Below are 20,780 nucleotides of genomic sequence, written 5' to 3'. Positions count from 1 at the left end.
AGGCTCTCCGAAGCATTGGAAGCCGGGAAGAGCCTGGACTGGCAGAGAGGGCGGGACCTGGCCGCCGGAGGGGCGGGGCCGGGCACTGAGAAGCTCAGGGAACCCAACCAGGGCGCGGGCCATAGCTGGGAAGAGCAGGGACCCGCCGAAGGGGAACCGGGAAGGGGCCGAGCGCGGTGGCGCAGGGGGAAACCAGGAACAGCGAGGGGCGGAGCATGGCAGAGAGGGGCGGGGCCGAGAGGCCCGGCGGAGAGGGGGTGTGGCCGGCTCTTCCGCGCCGTGGCCCCGCCTCTCCCTCCCTCTCCGCCTGTCCCTCGTCTGGAGAGAGGCAGGCAGCTATCCAAGGGGGAGCCTGGCAGCAGTGCAGGCAAGCTCCTCTCGGGATCTGGCCGACGTGGAGAGGGAGGACCCAGACCCGCACTACTCTCGATCGCTGTGCCCAGCCGTCCCTTCTCGCCATGTCCCACAGCAGGCATCACGCCGAGGCCCCGCCGCTGGAGCGCGAGGACAGCGGGACCTTCAGGTCAGCGCCGGGCTGTCGAGGCCGCAGGCCCAAGACGGGTGGGCAGTGGGGCAGGGGCGGGGAGCCAGCTGTCGGGCTGCATTCTGGGTAAAGCCCCCTCCTTCCCCAGGCACAGCACTGGGCCCGCCTTCCGGGCCCGGGATCTGCCGCGCGCCCCGCCCCTCCGGCAACTATCGGTTCTGGAGGATATGACCAGAGGTGCACGGACCCGGGTGTAGGCTTGATCTAGCCTGCAGCTCCCGAGCCCACCCGGTTTCCTTCAGCATCCCTCCCACTGCGTTCAAATTCTCTCTACACAGACCTCTCTACCCTTAGCTATGGGCTGCAGCGCTCAGAGACAGGTGCGCCCAGGCCTTGCCACTGACCCTGGCTGCTGGGGAGCTTTTTTTGTCACTATTTGTGGCTGTCAAAACTGACAAGGGGATGCTTTTGCTTCCCTTTCAGCTTTGACCTGTAAAGCATACATTTTTCTGGTTTTTGCAGTTTGGGCAAGATGATAACGGCCAAGCCTGGGAAAACACCGATTCAGGTATTGCACGAATACGGCATGAAGACCAAGAACATACCTGTTTACGAATGTGAAAGATCCGATGTGCAAGTACACGTGCCCACTTTCACCTTCAGAGTAACCGTTGGTGACATAACTTGCACAGGTCTGTATGAAGTTAACCGCCATGACCATGTGGACTGGCGGTCCTGACTTTGTGTTGTTTTTCAATTAGGAAAAGTGTCCCCTTTTACCTAAGAGACCTATGGGAACAGACGAGACTCCAGCATCAACTTCATTTGTTTTGCTCCCTAATTTATGTCTCCATAAGATGTAAGAAACTCAGAAAGTATCCAAGCATCCTACACATCTCTTCCTATACCTAGGGAGCCTGCTAATGTTCCTCTTAAGAATTAGAAACTGGAAGTGTTCTTGGGGCTGTTATAGCTAGGTCAGTAGGTACTATTACCTTTCAAAGTTACAAATGCAGATGCTAGTAGGCATGACCTCAGAATTTTCTGAGCGTCCCTCTTATAGACACACAACTTTGGATTGTTGGTACCATTCTTGAGTCTGTGTCCATGAAATATCAGGGGAAGGCAGAGACTGCCATACTGTATCTCTCCGAGCTATATTGCACAGTAGCTTCTCATTCTCGATACTATACAGGTATTTTGTATAAGATTGTTTCCCCTTTTTATTCATGAAGTAGCAAGTTCACAGACATTTTCATAAGCCATGTTGCCAAGGTCACACAACAATGAAGTTTCACAGTCCAGATTCTTATCTTCTTTCAGCCTGAGCCTGAGAAAATGGCAACCAGAGTTGAAATTTGTAAATGTGAACATCATTTTCCTATATACTTACTTGGTTGAAAGCATAAAAAATGTTGAGTAATTTAATTTGTAAAATTTAGGAAAAGCTAAAGTCCCACTGTCTAGTAGTCTGAATATGTTATATGTTTGTATCTGGGAGTCTGGGGTTACCGACAGTCATTGAAGCCAATTCAAAAATTGAAGCTCTTTTTATTTATTTATTTTTTATTTATTTATTTTTGTGTGGGATGGTGGTGGTGGATGGATTGTAAGTATAGGCTGGAAGGTTCCTTATAGAAATCCACAAGGTTAGATTGAGTTTCAACTGTAGCTGCTCATTTTTCAAATATTTGTGAGGAGTGTTCAAAAAAAAAAAACAAACGCCATTTTCCCCTTTAACTGCATTTTAGGTTAGAGATGAGCAACTTATTTCAACCCATAACATGATTTCGTTGCTACTTCATAACTCTGATTTGCTACTGTTACGAATCATAATGTAAACATCTGATATTTGACCCCTGTGGGGGTTGAGAACCGTTGGTGTAGACCATTGTTATCTTTCACTTGGACTAAAGTTCTTGTGTTACTGCTCTTTGAATTTGGAGTCTTGTGGTATCCATTCTCTGCATGACAGCTAGTGTTCTTAGTTGCTGTCTTGAGTCAGATGTTCCCAGTGTAGCCCCCAGCTGACCTTGAATTCCTTGTCCTCCTGCCTCAGCCTCCCAAATTCTGGGCTTATAGGTATACACCACCATCACCTAACTCAGAATGCTTTTTCTAGCATTCTAATATATCTTCTTCTTTCTTTACAGTCCATTTAGTGATTTTTCCCATTGCCTGAATGTTTAAAATAAACCCCAACTTGTTAACATGATTTACAACCTTCCTAAAACATCAGTAAGGAGCCTCAATACCACAAGAGTACTTGGTAGGAATACAGAGTATCGGGTCCTTCCCAAATGGTGAGATCAGAGTATATGTTAAAAGTTCACTGGCGAGCTGGGCGGTGGTGGTGCATGCCTTTAATCCCAGCACTCGGGAGGCAGAGGCAGGTGGATCTCTGTGAGTTCGAGGCCAGCCTGGGCTACAGAGTGAGTTCCAGGAAAGGCACAAAGCTACACAGAGAAACCCTGTCTTGAAAAACCAAAAAAAAAAAAAAAAAAAGTTCCCTGGCAATTCTTATACACATGAAGGTTTGGAAAGGACAAATTTATAATACACTTCATTTCTTCCTCCACCCGTGCGTCTCAGAATCCCTCCCATCAAGCTCACAGGCTTTATTCATATCAGCTGCTTGGGGCCTTGAGAACACTGAGTGCTCTGTTGCCCTGCAACCTTTTTGTGGGTGCTCCTCAGCCTTCCGTGTTCTTCCAGTCCTCCATCTCCCAGTCCTTATCCCTCCCTCACTTTACCAGCCTTGACTTGTCTTCTAGGAGTCTATACAGTTCTCCCTTCCTGAGTGTCTCCAAGTGTAACTAAGCTACTAATGTTTTCCTTTTTGATTTTGACACGGTGTCTGGTGGGAGCTCAAGCTGGCTCTTAATTCCCAATCCTCCTGCCTCAGCCTTCTGAATAGATGGGCTTAGATGGCCATACCTGGCAAGCTGCTGTCTTGTATGCCTCCTTATAGCTTGCACTGAGGCTTGTTATAACATGCCCTTTGTATGTCAGCTATCTGTTAACAGACATTTGGCTGTCTGTCCTAGAGAGCAAAAGATTCTGTTTAGTCCCATGCCATATCCCAAGTGTCTGTTTTAGTAGATACGAGAGTAGAGGACTTTGTGTCCTCTGATCCTTGAGGGTCACACTTGAAAACATTCTCTGTGAGTTTGGGGATTTGAAACCAGAAGGAAAAGATGGACGTCACTATTTACTTCATGTGATGGCTGAAATGAAGAGTTCAGTCTTCCCACATCCTCCCTTGTCTACCCATGTTAGCTCTACTGATTGTGAGAAAGACTTAGGACATAAGCTGCTCCTTCTGTGTGTCAGCCCTTCTCCACTGCGCTCCATGTGTAATCCTGCCTGCTGAGCTAGAACAGGGACTGTCGGTGGCTTCTTTAAAGAAAACTTGCTGCACAGGAACTTCTCTGTCTAGGAATAAAGGAAGAACTATAGTGAGTCTTTTTCTGTCCCACCAGCCAGCTCCCAAATAATGACATGCAGACTTCTTATTAATTATGAAAGCTCAGCCTCAGCTTAGGCTTGTCCCACTAGCTCCTATACTTAAATTAACCCACTTGTTTTAATCTACGTTCTGTCGCGTGGCTCCGTTACCTTTGATCTGTACCGTATGTCTGACTTTAGAGTCCCACTGATGGCTCTCGCACACCTAGATTCATCTCCTACTTCCTCTCTCTCTGCCCAGAAGCCCATGCCTATACCTCCTGCCTAGCTATTGGCCATTCAGCTTTTTATTACACCAGTCACACTAATACATTTTCTTCACACAGTGTACAAATATCCCACAACAAAGAGCAAAATGCTAAGTTCTGTTTCATCAGGAGATGTGATATGATCCAGCTTATTCCTATTTTATATAATACATATAGATATAATATAGAAATAGTGTTTTATATAGGTATGCATAAACTCAAATAAATAATACTTTCAAAACTGGCTTTAATATGTTGCTTTTACATGTTGAGTGTTTTAATAGTGTAACTGCACGTAATGGATGGTTTCAGTAACAAGCCTGTAAACGGTGACTTTGTTTTGCACTGTGACCACAGCTGAGAAACCCACACTTCTTCACAGAGACTAAGAACTTTTTCCCGTCTCTAATTCAGGCGAAGGCACGAGTAAGAAGCTGGCGAAGCATAGAGCCGCAGAGGCCGCCATAAACATTTTGAAAGCTAATGCAAGTATTTGGTGAGCTCAATTTCTTTGTATTCTGCAGCTCAAAATTTTCATGGCTGAGGTAAGATGAGAAACTCTAACGTGCTCAGAAAAGCAGTAGAGTGAACGGTTGGTTGTGTCTTTACTCTGAGATTCCATATCCAGGAAAGCCTACCAATCATTAAAGACAATGTAAGCCTATTCAGTCTGGCAGTTAGCTGTTAAGGGAAGGCTGCCATGAACTAGGCTTTACTGGGTCGTGTTGGAGTGCAATCAGGGTTTCCGGCAGATACTGCTATTCTTAATATTCAGGGTATTAATTTGTTAATTAATTGATTATTTGTATACTGAAGAAAATAAGGTGTAAGATGGAAAAGGGTGCGTAAAAATAGTACTTTTTTTTTTTTAAGAGATGGTCTTCCTCTGTTTTTTGGAGCTTACCTGGCCTCAAATTCATCATGTAGCCCAGGCTGGACTCCAACTAATGGTCCTCCCACCTCATCCTCCTTGATGCTGGTATTATAGGCATATGTCACTTTACCTATCTGAAAGTACCCTTAGGAGTTCTCATTTGGAAAAAGGAGGCAAAGTGTCCTTTCCCTGTATCAAGTACAGTGTATGTTAAGGAGGGTAGTAATTCCAGACACTTCCAAAAGGAAATGTCTGCCACTGTCAGCGCCATTAGAATGAGCATTGGTCTTGAGCGTTGTGTGTCTCATCAGTGGTGTCTTTGATTCACACTGGGTCCAATGTGGAACACGGCATACCTTCAGTTTCCTCCCTTACACACACCCAGAGATGCCTGGAATTCAGATATCATGTGATATCTGCCCATAGTTGGCCAAAGGGCCAATGGAGTTTAGTGTAGACTAGTTTTTTTTCTCCAGCCATAGTGAAACTTACAGTTTTAGGAGTGTATTTAGGTTCCATCCAGTAGCTCTCTATTTCTCAGTCACTCTGAAGCGTTTGGGTAATTCAAAACTAGTGGCCTGTTTACCTTTGTGATAAGTGCTTGCCTCAGACCAGCCTTGGATCTCACAAGGTAATGCTTATCCCTCTGCATATAAGTGACTTAGGCTGGCTTTCAAGTCACACTTCTTGTAGTTCAGCTCTTGAGCCCTTCCACCTGTTGGTGGTGGCCCTCCTGTCCTGTGCAGCCCAAAGGTCATCCCAGAGTGTTGGGTACATTCGTAGAAATCATCGAACAGCATGTCCTCTCTGCCCCTGGGCACTTCACTTTGTCACCGTGAAAGGCTAACAAACTTTACTATGTATTTGTGCTTCTTGACAGATAAGATGAGAATTACTAAGCTGTAATCAGGCCCACAGTGGCCTGATTTAATACAGAGACTTTCTCACTTCTCCATCCCAATTATTTGCGTAGCTTCGGCATGCAGCATTGTAAGTGAACACTCGTCTATCTCGTCAGCCTGGGTTAAACTTGGCAGTTGGAGGAGATGGCAATGGTAGAACCTCGTGTGTCATGGCAGAAATGACTCGAGTTGCTTAGCGGTTGTCAGCATGGAGTGCAGCTTCTTCAGGACTAGGCATCATGATTTCAAACTCCCCAGAAGAGCCTGTTCTCTTTCCCCTGATTATAATCCACACACACATGCTAGAACCAGATTCATGTAGGGCGTTTACCTTATGTAAGATGCATCAAAATCTCAGAGGATTAACCCTATACTATGCAGATGCCAGAACAAATTTTTCTTGCCTAGATATCTGGATGAAAAAACATTTATAGCCTGTGTTACTGTTTCTAGAGCTAGATTTCCTGACTAAAGGTTTTTTTGTAGTTTTTTTTTTTTTTTTTTTTTTTTTTTTAGTTGTTTTAAGAGGCTGGAGGGATGACTCAGTGATTAACAGTACTGGCTGCTCTTCCAGAGGTCCTGAGTTCAATTCCCAGCAACCACATGGTGGCTCACAACCATCTATAACTGTAGTCCCATGAGGTCTGTTGCCCTCAGACAAAACACTCATACACATAAAATACATAAATAAAAGTAGTTTTAATAGTAATGTGCTTTGTACATACACACACACACACACACACACACACACACACACACACGTAATTTTTAAGAACTCCATACATGCCTCTGTGTCACTCTTGTCCCCTCCTCCTTGTCCAACCCTGCTCTCCATCCCAAATTCATGATCTTTTCTTTAAGTTTTATAGTTACATGTACTTTTTCTGAAACTGTTTTTAGATTTAGTTATTTTTATTCTGCGTGTATGAGTGTTTTGCTTGCATGTATGTATGTGTACTGCATGCATGCCTGGTGCCCACAGAGGACAGAAAGAAGTGTCTGATCCCTGGAATTGAAGTTATGGGTGGTTGTTAGCCATCCTGACCCCATGGGAACCAGGAACCAAACCCAAGTACTCTATAAGAGTAGCAAGTGTATTTATTTATCCACAGCCATCTTTCCAGCCCTCCATACGTACATTTTAAGTACTTTCATTAAGTGTCTGTTATGTACAAAGCTTATATAAGTAAGTAATACATAGGTCCTACCACCAAGGAGTAGTCAGTGTGAGTCAGAGGAAGTTAGGTGAGGAATGGACAGGCTGAGTGCAAGAGGGAATAATTTACGATCAAACAACTTTTTAAAGAGCCAGACTAAGTTTTTTAATACAGGGTCTTGTGTAGCTCAGGCTAGCCTCAGACTCGCTGTGTTTAAGGCTGGCTTTGACCTCCTGATCCCCCTGCCTCTGCCTCCAGAGTGGCAAGATTATAGGCATGTGCCACTAAGTTCAGTTCCAAATGGTACAGTGTTTCAGAAGAATGAGAGATTTATGATCTGTTGAGGTAAAAGAATAGGCATCTGGAAATGATGTTTGACATAGTTCTTGGATGATGGGTCAATCAGATTCCCAAAGAAGTCGGAGTGAGGGGCATTCAGTCCTTGTAAAAGGGATGGAAGAGCTTAGGCAGAGGAGGTTAAATAGAGAATACATTGTCATTTATTTGGTAGCTCAGAGCAAACCGTTTTATTTAATAACACTTTTATGTAATGTTTAGCTTTGCAGTTCCTGACCCTTTACTGCCTGATCCATCCAAACAGCCAAAGAACCAGCTGAATCCAATTGGCTCGTTACAGGTAAGTCAGCTTCCCATACTGTTTGTTTACTGACTAAAGTATAATGAATTTGTTTATCACCGAGGAAAGACAAGTGGTTGATATTTTAAACATAATGGGGAAATGTGAATATTTTGTTCTCTCTCTTTCTTTCTTTCTTCCTTTCTTTTCTCTCTTATGTTTCTGAGACAGGGTCTATGTGGCCCTGGCTGTCCTGGAGCTCACTCTGTAGACCAGGCTGGCCTTGAACTCACAGAGATCCACCTGCCTCTGCCTTCCGAGTGCTGGGATTAATGGTGGCATGTGTCACTAGGCCTCAGCAATGAATATTTTGTTTTTAAGTAGTGATCATTGCATTTTCCGTAGCTAACTTGGGATTATCTCCTTATTACTCTGTTTTGGACTTTCTTCTTGTTCAGTATTTGCCTTTGTTTAGTGGAATTGTGACTTGGTAAAAGCAGACCTTGGTGTAACAGGATAGAGTGTTAATACTTTTTGTCTTAGCCAAAAGGCCAAGAAGTAGTTGGGGAGTGAGTTTATGCTTTAAGAACATGGCCATTTTCACTGCTCTTGTAAAAAAAAAAACTCTTTGTACTTCTGTTGAGACAGAATTTACACAGAACCATGGTTGTTTAACTAAATTCAAGAGGAGAGAGGCGGCCTACATAATTGCTTTATTCTAGCAAAAAAGAAAAGAAAAAAATACATGTAGCCTGCCTTTCTCATTGACTTCAGGCATCAGTCTCTGTGGCCCAGTAGGAAAGTACTGCCAATGGCACAAAACTGCTTTGCTTTCAGTATTGTGACATAAGATATAAAATGTGGGCATGCCTGTGGGAAAAAGAGGGTGTTCCCAAAGGTTCCCTTGGCCAGTGCCGTGATTCTTTTCAAGCTCGTTACTAGGACCAGGATCAAAGGACTGAGCCACCAAATAGTTCCAATGACTACTATGACCTCCTTGACTTTATAGGAATTGGCTATTCACCATGGCTGGCGACTTCCCGAATACACCCTTTCCCAGGAAGGAGGACCTGCTCACAAGAGGGAATATACCACGATTTGCAGGCTAGAGTCATACATGGAAACTGGTACTTGATTCTTACAGCTAGAGGCGTTTGCGATATTTTCGGATGGTGAATTGTCATAGAAATTTCTGTCATGTGACTTTTTGAATAGTGATATCTCTTTTCTATGATCTTTGACTTTCTGAGGATATTTATGGGTTTTTTTGTTTGTTTGTTTGGTTGGTTGGTTGGTTGGTTTTTTTTTTTTTTTTTTGAGACAGGGTTTCTCTGTGTAGCTTTGAGCCTTTCCTGGAACTCACTCTGTAGCCCAGGCTGTCCTCGAACTCACAGAGATCCGCCTGGCTCTGCCTCCCGAGTGCTGGGATTAAAGGTATGCACTACCACCGCCCGGCTTATGTTTCTTAATTTTATGTTTTTAAAATGAGGTTGTAACCGAAAAGACAGGCAAATTATAGCCTCTAGGCCTTAAGTAGTTTTCATTGGACTGGAAAAATGGGGTGAGGAATGAGAGATTACATAGCAAAAAACAATTGTGGTGAGCTGGTAAGGGTATTTAACTTAATGAGGGTGTTTATCTTAATGATAGAATGCTTGGTTAGCATGTATGAGGCCCTAGTTTCAGCCCCCCTAATCATAAAATATAAACAGTAATATAATAAATTACAAAGAGATAATAGAGGTTGTCCTTTTTTTTTTTTTTTTTTTTTTTTTTTTTTTTTTTTTTGGTTTTTCGAGACAGGGTTTCTCTGTGTAGCTTTGCGCCTTTCCTGGAACTCACTTGGTAGTCCAGGCTGGCCTCGAACTCACAGAGATCCACCTGGCTCTGCCTCCCGAGTGCTGGGATTAAAGGCGTGCGCCACCACCGCCCGGCGAGGTTGTCCTTTTTAATGGCAGCAAATTTTGTGTTATAAAGGACATACGCTATGAAAGTACTAGTGAGAATTCCTATGTTAACTTCCCTGGCATGCTTTGGTCACTTCTAAAGTGGTTTAAATTGGGATTGCGTGAACTATGGGTGCAGAACAGTGGTAGAGGGCTTACCTCGCATAAGTGAGACCCTGGGTCCGTTCCCCAGCACTATGCAGATAAGAAAGGAAAAAGAAAATCAATAGCATTCTACCTTAGCTAGAGATTAGACACAAGTAACAGGCCAGTGTTTACTCATTAGTGGTAGTGTGGGCCAGCGCGGAGAACATCGTCCGGAAGCGGAACCTTCAGCCTCTGTTCTTCCTGCAGCCCTTGATTTAAAGGGTTAAGCAAACTTCTTTGTCTCCTTGGGTTTCTGATTTATTTATGAATTGTTTAGTGGTGGTGGATGTTTAACATACGGCCTGTCTGTCATGTGCGAGGCAAGTGTGACTCAGTTGCATCTCCACTTGTTTCGTGGTTTTGTTTTTGAGACAGGGTCTCTCTCTCTCTCTCTCTCTCTCTCTCTCTCTCTCTCTCTCTCTCTCTCTCTCTCTCTCTCTCTCTCTCTCGCTCCCTCTCTGTTTTGTAGCGCTGGCTGCTCTATAGACCAGGCTGACCATGAGCTACCTCTGCCTCCCAAGTGCTGAGATTAAAGGTGTGAGCTATCATATCTGGCCAGCCCCAGTTTTAAAATCTCTAAAACTAATGTATAGAAGTAGAGTTTTAACATGTCTTTCAGTCTCAGTGTCTCCTATACCCTTATTAATGTATTTTTTTAAATTCACATAGTTGTCATCTTATAAAAGATTATAAGCAAGAAATAGACATTAAGAGTTAGGGGTTATAATTCAAGTGTATTTGATAAATCTAATTGGTCAGAATTAAACTAAGCATGATTCATGTGCTAGGTATAGGGAACAACTTTGTAAGTGCTACAAAGTTTCAAAGTATAGTTATTAAAGAAAATCTGTTAAAGAAAAGAATTACTGGGCTGCCGAAAGGCTTAGTGGGTAAACTGCTTGCTGCATAAACATAAGAACCTGAGTCTGAATCTTCAGCACCCACCCATGGCCAGGAGCACTGAACGAGGCACATAGATTCCCTGGGGCTCACTGGCCAGCTGGTGCTCCTAAATAGTGAGGTCCGGGTTCAGGGAAAGATCTGTGTGGAAAAAAAATTAAAACAACAACAACAACAACAACAACAACAACAACAGACATGGAGAGCAACAGAGGGAGGCACCCAGTGTTGATCTCTGGCTTCTCTTTGCACCAACATGGGTGGACCCAGCCACACACACATGTGTTTACATGTACACATCACACACACACACACACACACACACACACACACAAATATTTTCAAAAATAATTAATGGTTGTTTGAGGACCGGTGGTATAGCTTAGTGATAGAGCACTTACCTAGCATATGTAGGTCCCTGGCTTTCACTGCCAGCAATACACACCACACACACACACACACACACACACACACACCCTAATACTTGCGTGTGTGTGTATTTTAGTGAGGCAGCTAAATGGTGGCAGACTTAATAAAGGTGAACACAGAAGGATTTTGGAGGTAGGGTATATTGAGATATATACACTATATATTATAACAAACAAAAATTTTAATGTGATAAGAAAATACTGGTGCAATATATGAAAATCCTGAGGTATTCACTAATAAAACATTTGGTCGGCCAGACGGTGGTAGCCCACGCCTTTAATCCCAGCACTCAGGAGGCAGAGCCAAGTGGATCTCTGTGAATTTGAGGCCAGCCTGGTCTACAGAGTGAGATCCAGGACAGGCTCCAAAGCTATACAGAGAAACTCTGTCTCGAAAAAACAAAAAAACAAAAAACAAAACAAATTTGGTCATTTTCTGTGAACGTTAATTTCTAAATCTACTGTTTCTTTCTTTTATTTAGGAAAGGGGGCATCAAAAAAACAAGCCAAGAGAAATGCTGCTGAGAAATTTCTTGCCAAATTTAGTAATATTTCTCCAGAGAACCACATTTCTCTAGTAAGTAATAATCAGTTAGGATTCTAATGTGACTGGACATCTCCCACTACAGAAAATGTCCCTTCTTTTCTTGTACTGACACTTCAGAGTTGCAATTTTTAAAAATCTCTGCTTTGCTGAGTTATGTGTGACTCCAGTTTTTGTTGCCTCTCATATGTGAGCTGGAGTTGGTTCAGGAAAAAGGACCTGGGAGACACAGCAGATTCAGAATCTCAGGATGGGGTCTGAAAATAAGAGCTCAGTGTGACTCAGTGGTGTGCTTTGTGCTTAGCACGCAGGGGGTCCGAATAAGCAAATCAGCAAAGAGCCGGTGGAGCTGGTTTTATGCATCTGTCTCTTCGTCCATTCATTATCTGTCCATTAATGGTCATTTGGTGAGCTTGCACTGTGCCGGGTACTGTGGTGCGTACCCAGCTTCTTATGCCTCTCTCTACCTAGTTTAATAGCCAGCTGAAAGTGGACAGAATGCTACAGACAGTCCAGGTGGAAGGAGGTATGAGGACACGGAGGAGGCATCCAGCCAAGACCAGGGCTTCAGGAAGGCCTCCAGGAGGAAGTAACATCTAAGCTGAGACATACAGGATGAAAGTCGGGGAAGTAAATTCCAGAGCAAAGATGACAAGTGCAAAGTCCCCGGAGTTAAACACCATATGTAGTCTAAGAACCGCAAGTGGTTGATTGGTCTAGACCATGGTGGTAGAGGAGAGAATTCTCAGAGTGACGCCAGGCAGGCAGAGAGATCTCGTCTTAATACGGCTAACTAAACTAGAGAAATTACCATGTATACTGAGTGTAGTGCAAAGTCATTAACAAATTTTACCTTGGCAGGAAAAGAAATCTAATTTGTTTGTTAGAAAGGAAATCACTTGGTTGGATTATAGGGAATAAATGAATATTAGGGTCAGAGAGAACCCTAGAGTGGTGTTGTGCAATATAATAACGTAAACTAAGGTGGGGGCAGAGGAAGTGGAGAGAAATGAGTCTGTTTTGAAATGACTTTTAGAGGGGCTGGAGAGATGGCTCCAGGGTTAAGAGCTCTTGCAGAGAACCCAGGTTTGGTTCCCAGCTCCCACATCTAGTGGCACAAGTGTAGCAGGATCCTCACATATAGGGAAAAAAAGAAACAATCTTTTTAGTAGATGCTAGAAAGATATTTGTAGCAATCATAACTGATTAAAAAAAAATCCAAAAATATTAAAATCCTGGTTATATGTCTCTGTATTACAATCATCTCATTAAAATAAAAAATAAAACAGGACATCAAGTAAGAGGGCTTTTTTTTTTGTTTGTTTGTTTTTTTAATTAAAACTGCTTGGCCATTAGCTCAGGCCTACCACTGACTAGCTCTTACATTTAAACTCAGCCCATTTCTGTTAATCTATATGTTGCCACATGTTCCATGGCTTTACCTGTTTGCCACTACATGCTGCTCCCTGGACGGCAAGCTGGCATCTTCTGACTCAGCCTTCCACTTCCCAGAATTCTCCTTGTCTGTTTATTCCACCTATACTTCCTGCCTGGCTACTGGCCAATCAGCATTTTATTTATCAGCCAATCAGAGCAACACATTCACAGCATACAGAACATCCCACAGCACCTCCCCTTTTCTGTCTAATCAAAAAGGAAGGATTTAACTTTAACATGGTGAAATTACATATAACAAAACAGTAATCAAGCAAGAATTACAGTTATAATATCTAGTCTATTTGTATTTGGCAAAATTAAAGAAAATATTCTATCTATCCTATATTTGTGAGTCTAAAGTTTTATATCAATTTTATCTTTTATCATAACCAAGGAAAATTATAACTATCTAGTCTTCAACTACATCAAAGACCTCAGAAGGATACAATATTACCTAAGTAAACAGGAAGAGCATTGTAAGCAACTTCCAAAACTCTGGAAATGACAGAGACAGCTGTCTGCCTAGATAGTCATCCAAAGTTCCTCTGCAACATTGGAGCATCCAAAGAGGTTTTATTTGACCTTGTTCTAGAAATATTAAGAATATAATTAGATGACAGGGAACAGGATGAAGTTGGAAACAAGATGAGCCAGAAGTGATTGCTAGATGCAAATAATCAGATTAGATTCCTGTAAACCCCTGGAGAGCTAGGTACGGTGGCACATTTGAGAGGTGGATGCAAGAGGATCAGAAGTTCAAAGCTGCCTCTGGCTACATAGCAAGTTCAAGGCATCCCTGAGGTAAACGAGACCCTGCCTCAAAAACAAAACACCTACTAGAAACAATAGCAGCATGTATCGTTAAATTAATGTACAAAATCAGTAGTTTTCACTTCCTTTAGTCTTACAAAAGTACTAACTAGAGTAGTTAAAAGGAGAAGATTAAATTTATTGCATAGGGGAAAGAGATTGAAGGTGAGGAGAGGGTGAGGCAGGGGATTGCCCCCTTTTCCCACTCGTGAGCTTTTTGATTGTTGTGTCTATGGGTAGATGTACATAGACTAACAAAAACCTGCAAGTTGGGAGCTGGTTCAGATGAAGTGCTTGCCATTCAAGCATAAGGCCCGAAGTTCAGAAATCCGGCACCCATAAAGAAGCCAGGCACGATGGCCTGTAACCCCAGTGCTGGGGAGACAGAGGCAAGAGGATCCCTGAGGCTTGCTGGTCAGCCAGTTTAGATGAGTCTGTGAGCTCCAGGTCCAGGGAGAGATGTGACTCAAACAATAAGGTGGAGAATGATGGAGGAAGATGGCCAATGTTGACACATGTGTAAGCTATTCTCACACATAACTACATGCATGCATACATACACCATACCACATACAGAACACACACACACACACACACACACACACACACACACACACCCCAAAACATTTTAAAAATTAAAAAAAAAAAAAAAACACTTCTTGGAAAAATAGAAAATCTATTCTGAAAAAAAGGTATACTAGAAAAAAGTCAATAATTTTCTTATAAACCCAAGAGCTACAAGTGTAAAAAAAAAAAATCCATTTTCAATATTAAAAAATGGAGTGGTATGTCTGGGGTAAACTTGAATAGAAATGTGCAAGGATTCACACAGGAGCTTCACAAAGCTTCACAAAGGAGCACTTTGAAACCCTACTGAGGAATATAACAGAAATTAGATCATGTGGCATTATTTCTTCTTTTCACACAGAGACTTGCTATAGTAAAAATATAAAAATGTAAGTTGTCTTACTCTAAATCTACCAGAATTCAGTTTGGACCTCAGTAGGACTTTACTAAGCTTATCTGGAAAAAGCAAAAAGCAAATCCTTGAGCACAGCCAAGAACCCTAGAAAGCAAGAATTTGAAGTAGCCTAGGGTGCTTGCCCTCCCAGAGAATAAAGGAAATTGTAAAACTGTAATAGCACAGGTTCCTGGTGGGAGAGCGGACAGAATGCAGGAGTAGGTGCAAATGTGCAGATACCCAGTGATGGCATGTCAGTAGGAAAAGGGGGGGTTCGGTTATGATGCAGACAGCTGACGGCACAACAATAAATTAAAAAAAAAAAAAAGCCCAGTAGGAAATTACAAAAGAAAGAAAAGAAAAGAAAGAATACTCAGTTTACTCATGCATTACCTTTTAAGTTAGTAAAAGCTACAGTGTTTAGTAACTGATATTAGTGAGAGTGTGAAAATTCAAGCACCTTCAGTTGGTGGGTATATAGACTCGTTCAGAAATTGAACTGGAAGTATTTCTTACCTTTATTTGGGTGTGAGGTGGGGTCAGGTGAGTCTGTGTGGAGCTCAGAGGGCAGCTTGCTGGGGGAGTCAGCTCTTGTCTTTTACCGTATATGTCTGAGGGGTCAAACTCGGGCATGAGACTTGGCATCAAGAGTCCTTACCTGCTGAGCCATCTTTCTGGGCCAAGGTGCAAGAACTTATCAAAATGAAAGCATTTCTGTTGGCGGTGTCTCTCCTAGACCTAATGCTGGGAAGAACCAAACCTGGGTCCTCTGGCAAAGCAGCCAGTGCTCTCAAGCCCTGGGCCGTCTCCAGTCCCTAACCAGTGCCCTCAGTTACGCTGGTGCTGGTGTTGGAACAGGCCCGGTTAGGAAACTAAATTTCCCTTCATCTCTGCTTTTTAGACGAATGTGGTCGAACATTCCCTAGGATGTACTTGGCACTCGTTGAGGAATTCCCCCGGTGAAAAGATCAACTTACTGAAAAGAAGTCTGCTCAGCCTCCCAAACACAGACTACATCCAGCTGCTTAGTGAGATTGCCAAGGAGCAGGGTTTTAACATAACATATTTGGATATAGGTAAGGTTTCTTGTTCATCCTGACATGTTCCATCTCATTGCTTTTTGTGTTATTGTGGTTGGTTTAGAGACAGGGTCTCCTGTATCTCATGCTGATCTTGAACATCTACCTGATTTTGGTCCAGCTCCCAAGTGCTGGGATTACGGGAACGAATGTCACACTATGGCCCATCTCTGTGGATTTTCATTTAATTCAATTTATACATCTGTTTAATGTGCGTGTGTGTGTGCGCGTGCTTGCACACATGTACATGCATGCTTAGTGTCTGGATTTTAACGTCAGAACAATGTGCTATCCCTGTTGAGTGAGATGTGGAGACCTAGCCTGTCAGAGTCTCTGCAGCCATGCATCAAATGCAGAGTCTGGATAAACAGCATATGACGCAGCATCTGGGCAGCAAATACAGATAGGTGGTCTGGAAGACAGCTGATGAGAGACCATTCCATAAGTATCTATAGGCGTCTTCAGTTTGCTGAAGGTCTGGACTACATAGAGGACTGAGATGTCGTGAACAGGACTAAGAAAAAAGAGAATGTGGGATAAGAAGGAAGCCTGAAAGGACCACTTCCAATCCACTAGGATGGCTATAGTCAGGAAAATGGGAAACAGCAAAAGTCTGTGAGATTCCAGTTTGGAACCTCATACATTGGTGGTCAGGTAAAAAATGGTGCAACTACCAGATAAGAAGATTATCAGCAACTCATGTGACCAAGAAACTCCACTCCTGGGAATTGAAACTAGTATTCAAATACCAGTAACGACATGTTCATAGTATACTTCCAAGAGCCAAGAAGTAGAAACAGGTCAGGTGTTCTTCAAGGAGTAAGTGGATAAACAAATGGTTGAGTATACATTCAATGAGATGCCATTCAGCCCCAGAAAGAAATGAAGCTCTAATTCCTACCACAACGTAGACAAACTTGAAGAGTACCGTGCCAAGTGAAAGAAGCCAGACCCAGAAGGCTCCAGTATGATCCAGCGGAATAGTCAGTAGAGGTTAATCCATGCAGTCAGCACAGGCTGGTGGGTGTCAGGAGTGGGAGAGGAGGGGCTTGGAAGGATAACTGTCTAAGGGGTGCAGGTGTCCTGTCAGGTTATGGAAACGATGTGGAAATGAATAGAGCTGTGAATGTAGTAAACGCCATGGAATTGTTCAGTTTAAAAATAGTTGACTTTATGTCAATTTTTCTTTTATTGAAAGAAAAAGCCTTTGCTGCAGTGACTAGAAAGCCCTTCACTCATTCAGTAATCCTATTGCTATTGGGATAATTTCCTTGAAATTAATGACTAAATAATATCACTTACCCATGGTCACTTCAAAGTTATTATTGACTGTGTGTGTGTGTGTATGTGTGTGTGTGTGTGTGTGTGTGTGTGTGTGTGTGTGTGTGTGTGCGCCACAGCATGTATGGGAGACAAAGAGGACAACTTTGTGGAGTCAGTTCTCTCCTCCCATCTTTACATGGGCTCCAGGGATCAAACCCAGGTCTCTAGGTTTGTGCCACAAGAGCCTTAGCCCACTGAGCCATCTCGTCAGCCCCCATGGCCGCTCTAAATAAGTGACACTTTATATTTCAGACTTATTTCTTCCCCTCACTTACCCGTCTTCAGTGAGTGACTCATCAGTCGATGAGAACATTTGTTTCCTGGGCTTCTGTGTTGATCTCAGGAAGCTGCAACCAAGACTTCTGCACAGACTTCAAACCAAAGATCAGGAAAGAAAGCATGGGGTGGTCTCCCCATGCATCAAGTTTACTCTGCTTACATGCCTGCTGAAAATGACTTCCTAATGGAAAATACAGTCTTGCCTATTCTTTAGTAAATGGTTCTTTCCTATTAAGACATGTGCTATGGTTCAGTAATTTGCACACACTCTCCTACTGGTCACATTAGAGTTCCCTTGGAGGTTCTTAGAAATGCAGGAGCCCTGATTTCTGATTGAGTGGACTAACATGAAGTCCAGACATCAGCCTTTCCTTCAGTTTTCTCTAGGTAATTATGAAACAGTTTGAGAACCTCTGCAGCTGAGCATGTGGGGATGGTGGTGGAGGTTGTCTTATTTTGGTTAGATTTTTTTTTTTCCTCGAGTGTCTTGCTTTGTAGCCAAGGCTGGCCTAAAAGTTGCTTTATGGCCAGGCTAACCTAGAACTCGCTGTATTGCTCAGGCTGGCCTAGAATTGGAAGTCCTCTATCTCCACCCACATGCTGTAGAATTCAGGTGTAAGCTGGCATCCCCAACTCCCTGTCTGTGTTTTGTTTGTTTAAGTATTGATGAATGAATGAGGTAATGTGCTATGAATGCTTAACGAAAAAAAAAAAAGAGTTTGCTTTGCACATACCCAGCACTGACTGTCGTATTTACATGTGTCGTTACAGAGGAACTGAGTGCCAATGGACAGTATCAGTGTCTCGCAGAGCTGTCCACCAGTCCTATCACCGTGTGTCATGGCTCGGGCATCTCCTGTAGCAATGCGCAGAGTGACGCCGCTCACAATGCTCTGCAGTATTTAAAGATAATAGCAGAAAGAAAGTAGGGCTCGGGGCAGCTTACGAAATCTTTCCGCAGCGCGTAAGTTCCCCTCGCACCTCTTCCCCAGGAAAACGTTGACTGTTATGTACGTCCACGCGTCCTTTCCAGATCTCTTCAGATTCCGTCGACTTCCCAGATTTAATTGTCTCCTGGTAGTTGTTCTTAAGCTCTTTTTAATGGCTTCACTTTGTATTGGTCTATTGTATTTATAAACTTTGTACCACACGGCGGAGTGTAGCACCCGTTTTGCAGGATCGGTCACGTAGGATGAGCTGCACGTTTGACTGACAGTGGAGAGATTCAAGTACTGCTGGCAACAGGCTCACTGGTGCTGAAACTCTCTTCTGCGCAGGGCTTTGTGATGTGAATTCTGCTTTAGACTAGAGTTTGGAGGATTGTGTTGAGTGTCACTGCTAAATTTCAGGGAACATGGTCGGTCTGCTCTGTATTTGAAACCACTGAATAAAGAGCTGTTCTTATAACGGGGGCTCTGCTCGTTTTATTAAATAGCTACTCACTTGATCTTAGCCTTGTTCTTTGTAGGTGAACATTGTTGTGAACATTTTCATTTGGATAGCTTGTTATCTGCATGCCGCTAGCTTACTGCAGAAATTCAAAGGTAAAATCCTGCAAATGTATGTGGGCATCACGTCTTGATTTTTTTTTTTCCTAAGCCTGTGCAACATTGTGTTTTCCTTGGACCTAACCGTTTGTAGATGAGTTGGTGGTTTAAAAGAGCATTACTACAATTACAAAATACAAATGACAACCATAGGAACCCTTTCTAGTTCACTCAATTCTTTCACAAGGATATTTCAAAGACGTGATTTAATTTAAAGGTTCGAAAAAGAGCTGGCGAGACGGCTCAGTGGTAAAGGTGCTGGATGCTAACCTTGACAATGGAAGCTGATTCCTGGGACCCACGTGATGGAAGGAGAGAACTGATTCCCACAAGTTGTCCTCTGACCTCCACAGATGTGCTGTCACACACACACACACACACACACACACACACACACACACACACACACGCACACACGCGCACACACACATACACAATCCATCAATACATAAATGTCAATATATTGCATTTGAGAAGTTGTGGGGAAAGGTTAGAAAAGGTTGGATTCTTCTTAAGTGCGTGATGATTTAGTCCCGTCTGGGAGTGTGGCTGATATTCTATCAGACTTCTTCATAATTGCCTTACCTGGAGAGAGCCACCAGTTAGGCCTCCTTTCTCGGGCAGCCTGCACGCAGAGTCACCATATTGCCCCATATTGGGAGCTCTTCTCAGTTGCAGAGTCCCCTACTCAAGGACAGCTGTGCCTGCTTGTGAGTACTATGTGTTGTTTTGATTTGGCTTTGGTTTTTTGAAACAGGGTCTCTACGCAGCCCTAACTATCCTGGAACTCACTATGTAGATCAAGCTGGCCTTGAACTCACAGAGATCCACCTCCCAAGTGCTGGAATTAAAGGCCTGTGTCTCTACACCCGGCCAGAGACTGCCTTGTGATTACATTGTATACCCCCACTTCTCCCTCTGCCAATGGCCCTTCTTTTCCTGCTGCAGCTAGCAGCCCCTAATCTATTCTCTAATTTCACCTCCAAGTTTGCTTCTCAGGAAACCCAAGCTAGGACACAAGAAAGGAGAACCAGTGGGATTTTGTACCTCATTCTGTCACCTGACTTATAGCGGGTGAGCCCCACTCCGTGATGGTAAGCAGAGCCCACAACCTCTAGGATGCTGGGATAGCACATTTGTTATGACTTTTACAACTGGTAAGCTGAGCTGCCCATACAATGGTAGGCACTATGTATAAGGTGATAGAGAAATATGGAAGGGACCAGCCCTTAAGGATGGTAGAATTGACCAGCTATTGCTAAGCGCTGCTACAGCCTTGAAAAATATGGGAGAATAAGAGTGGTTTAATGGCTGTGTCAGAATCCCTAACCAAAGGAGAAAAGAGTTACTTTAGCTCAGGGTTTGAGAGATTTCAGTCTAAATGGTCAGCTGGACGCTTTGCTGTGAACTTGAGATGAGGTATGATGGGGTAGTAGGACCAGGTGGCACCTGATGGAGGCCAGGAAGCAGAGAAAAGTAACTAGAAAAGATAAGTGCCAAAGTGCACTCTCAAAGGCACAGCTCCGGTGACCCACTTCCTCTACCTAGGTCCACCTCTCATGGTTCTCCCTCCCAATAGTCTATTCAAATTTTTAATTCATTAGTAGATTAAATTAGTACATTTAATCATAACCTTCATGACTTCCTTGTCTCTGGGAACCTCAGAGAC

The 20,780-nt window shown here is 43.3% G+C and overlaps 1 protein-coding gene across 1 annotated transcript; it reads left to right on the top strand.

Moving 5' to 3' along the window:
• The first annotated feature begins 262 nt into the window (after window positions 1-262).
• Prkra (protein activator of interferon induced protein kinase EIF2AK2) lies at window positions 263-18,971 on the top strand. The gene is made up of 8 exons (XM_059260754.1): window positions 263-523; window positions 1,007-1,176; window positions 4,615-4,696; window positions 7,692-7,770; window positions 8,720-8,837; window positions 11,614-11,708; window positions 15,785-15,959; window positions 18,336-18,971. The coding sequence occupies exons 1-8, from the start codon at window positions 459-461 to the stop codon at window positions 18,491-18,493; spliced, it is 942 nt and encodes a 313-aa protein (XP_059116737.1). The 5' UTR covers window positions 263-458; the 3' UTR covers window positions 18,494-18,971.
• Window positions 18,972-20,780: the final 1,809 nt, after the last annotated feature.

Source organism: Peromyscus eremicus, chromosome 4, assembly GCF_949786415.1.
Source record: "Peromyscus eremicus chromosome 4, PerEre_H2_v1, whole genome shotgun sequence".
Taxonomy (NCBI): domain Eukaryota; kingdom Metazoa; phylum Chordata; class Mammalia; order Rodentia; family Cricetidae; genus Peromyscus; species Peromyscus eremicus.
The sequence above is the reverse complement of the archived record's forward strand: the minus strand, read 5'-3'. Positions and strand labels throughout refer to the sequence as shown.

Excerpts from the sequence above, each read along its gene's own strand:
- Prkra (XM_059260754.1), top strand. The coding sequence starts at position 459 with ATGTCCCACAGCAGGCATCACGCCGAGGCCCCGCCGCTGGAGCGCGAG. Across the intron at positions 1,177-4,614 it reads TGGTGACATAACTTGCACAG|GCGAAGGCACGAGTAAGAAG; the intron begins GTCTGTATGAAG and ends TCTCTAATTCAG. Across the intron at positions 4,697-7,691 it reads AAAGCTAATGCAAGTATTTG|CTTTGCAGTTCCTGACCCTT; the intron begins GTGAGCTCAATT and ends TGTAATGTTTAG.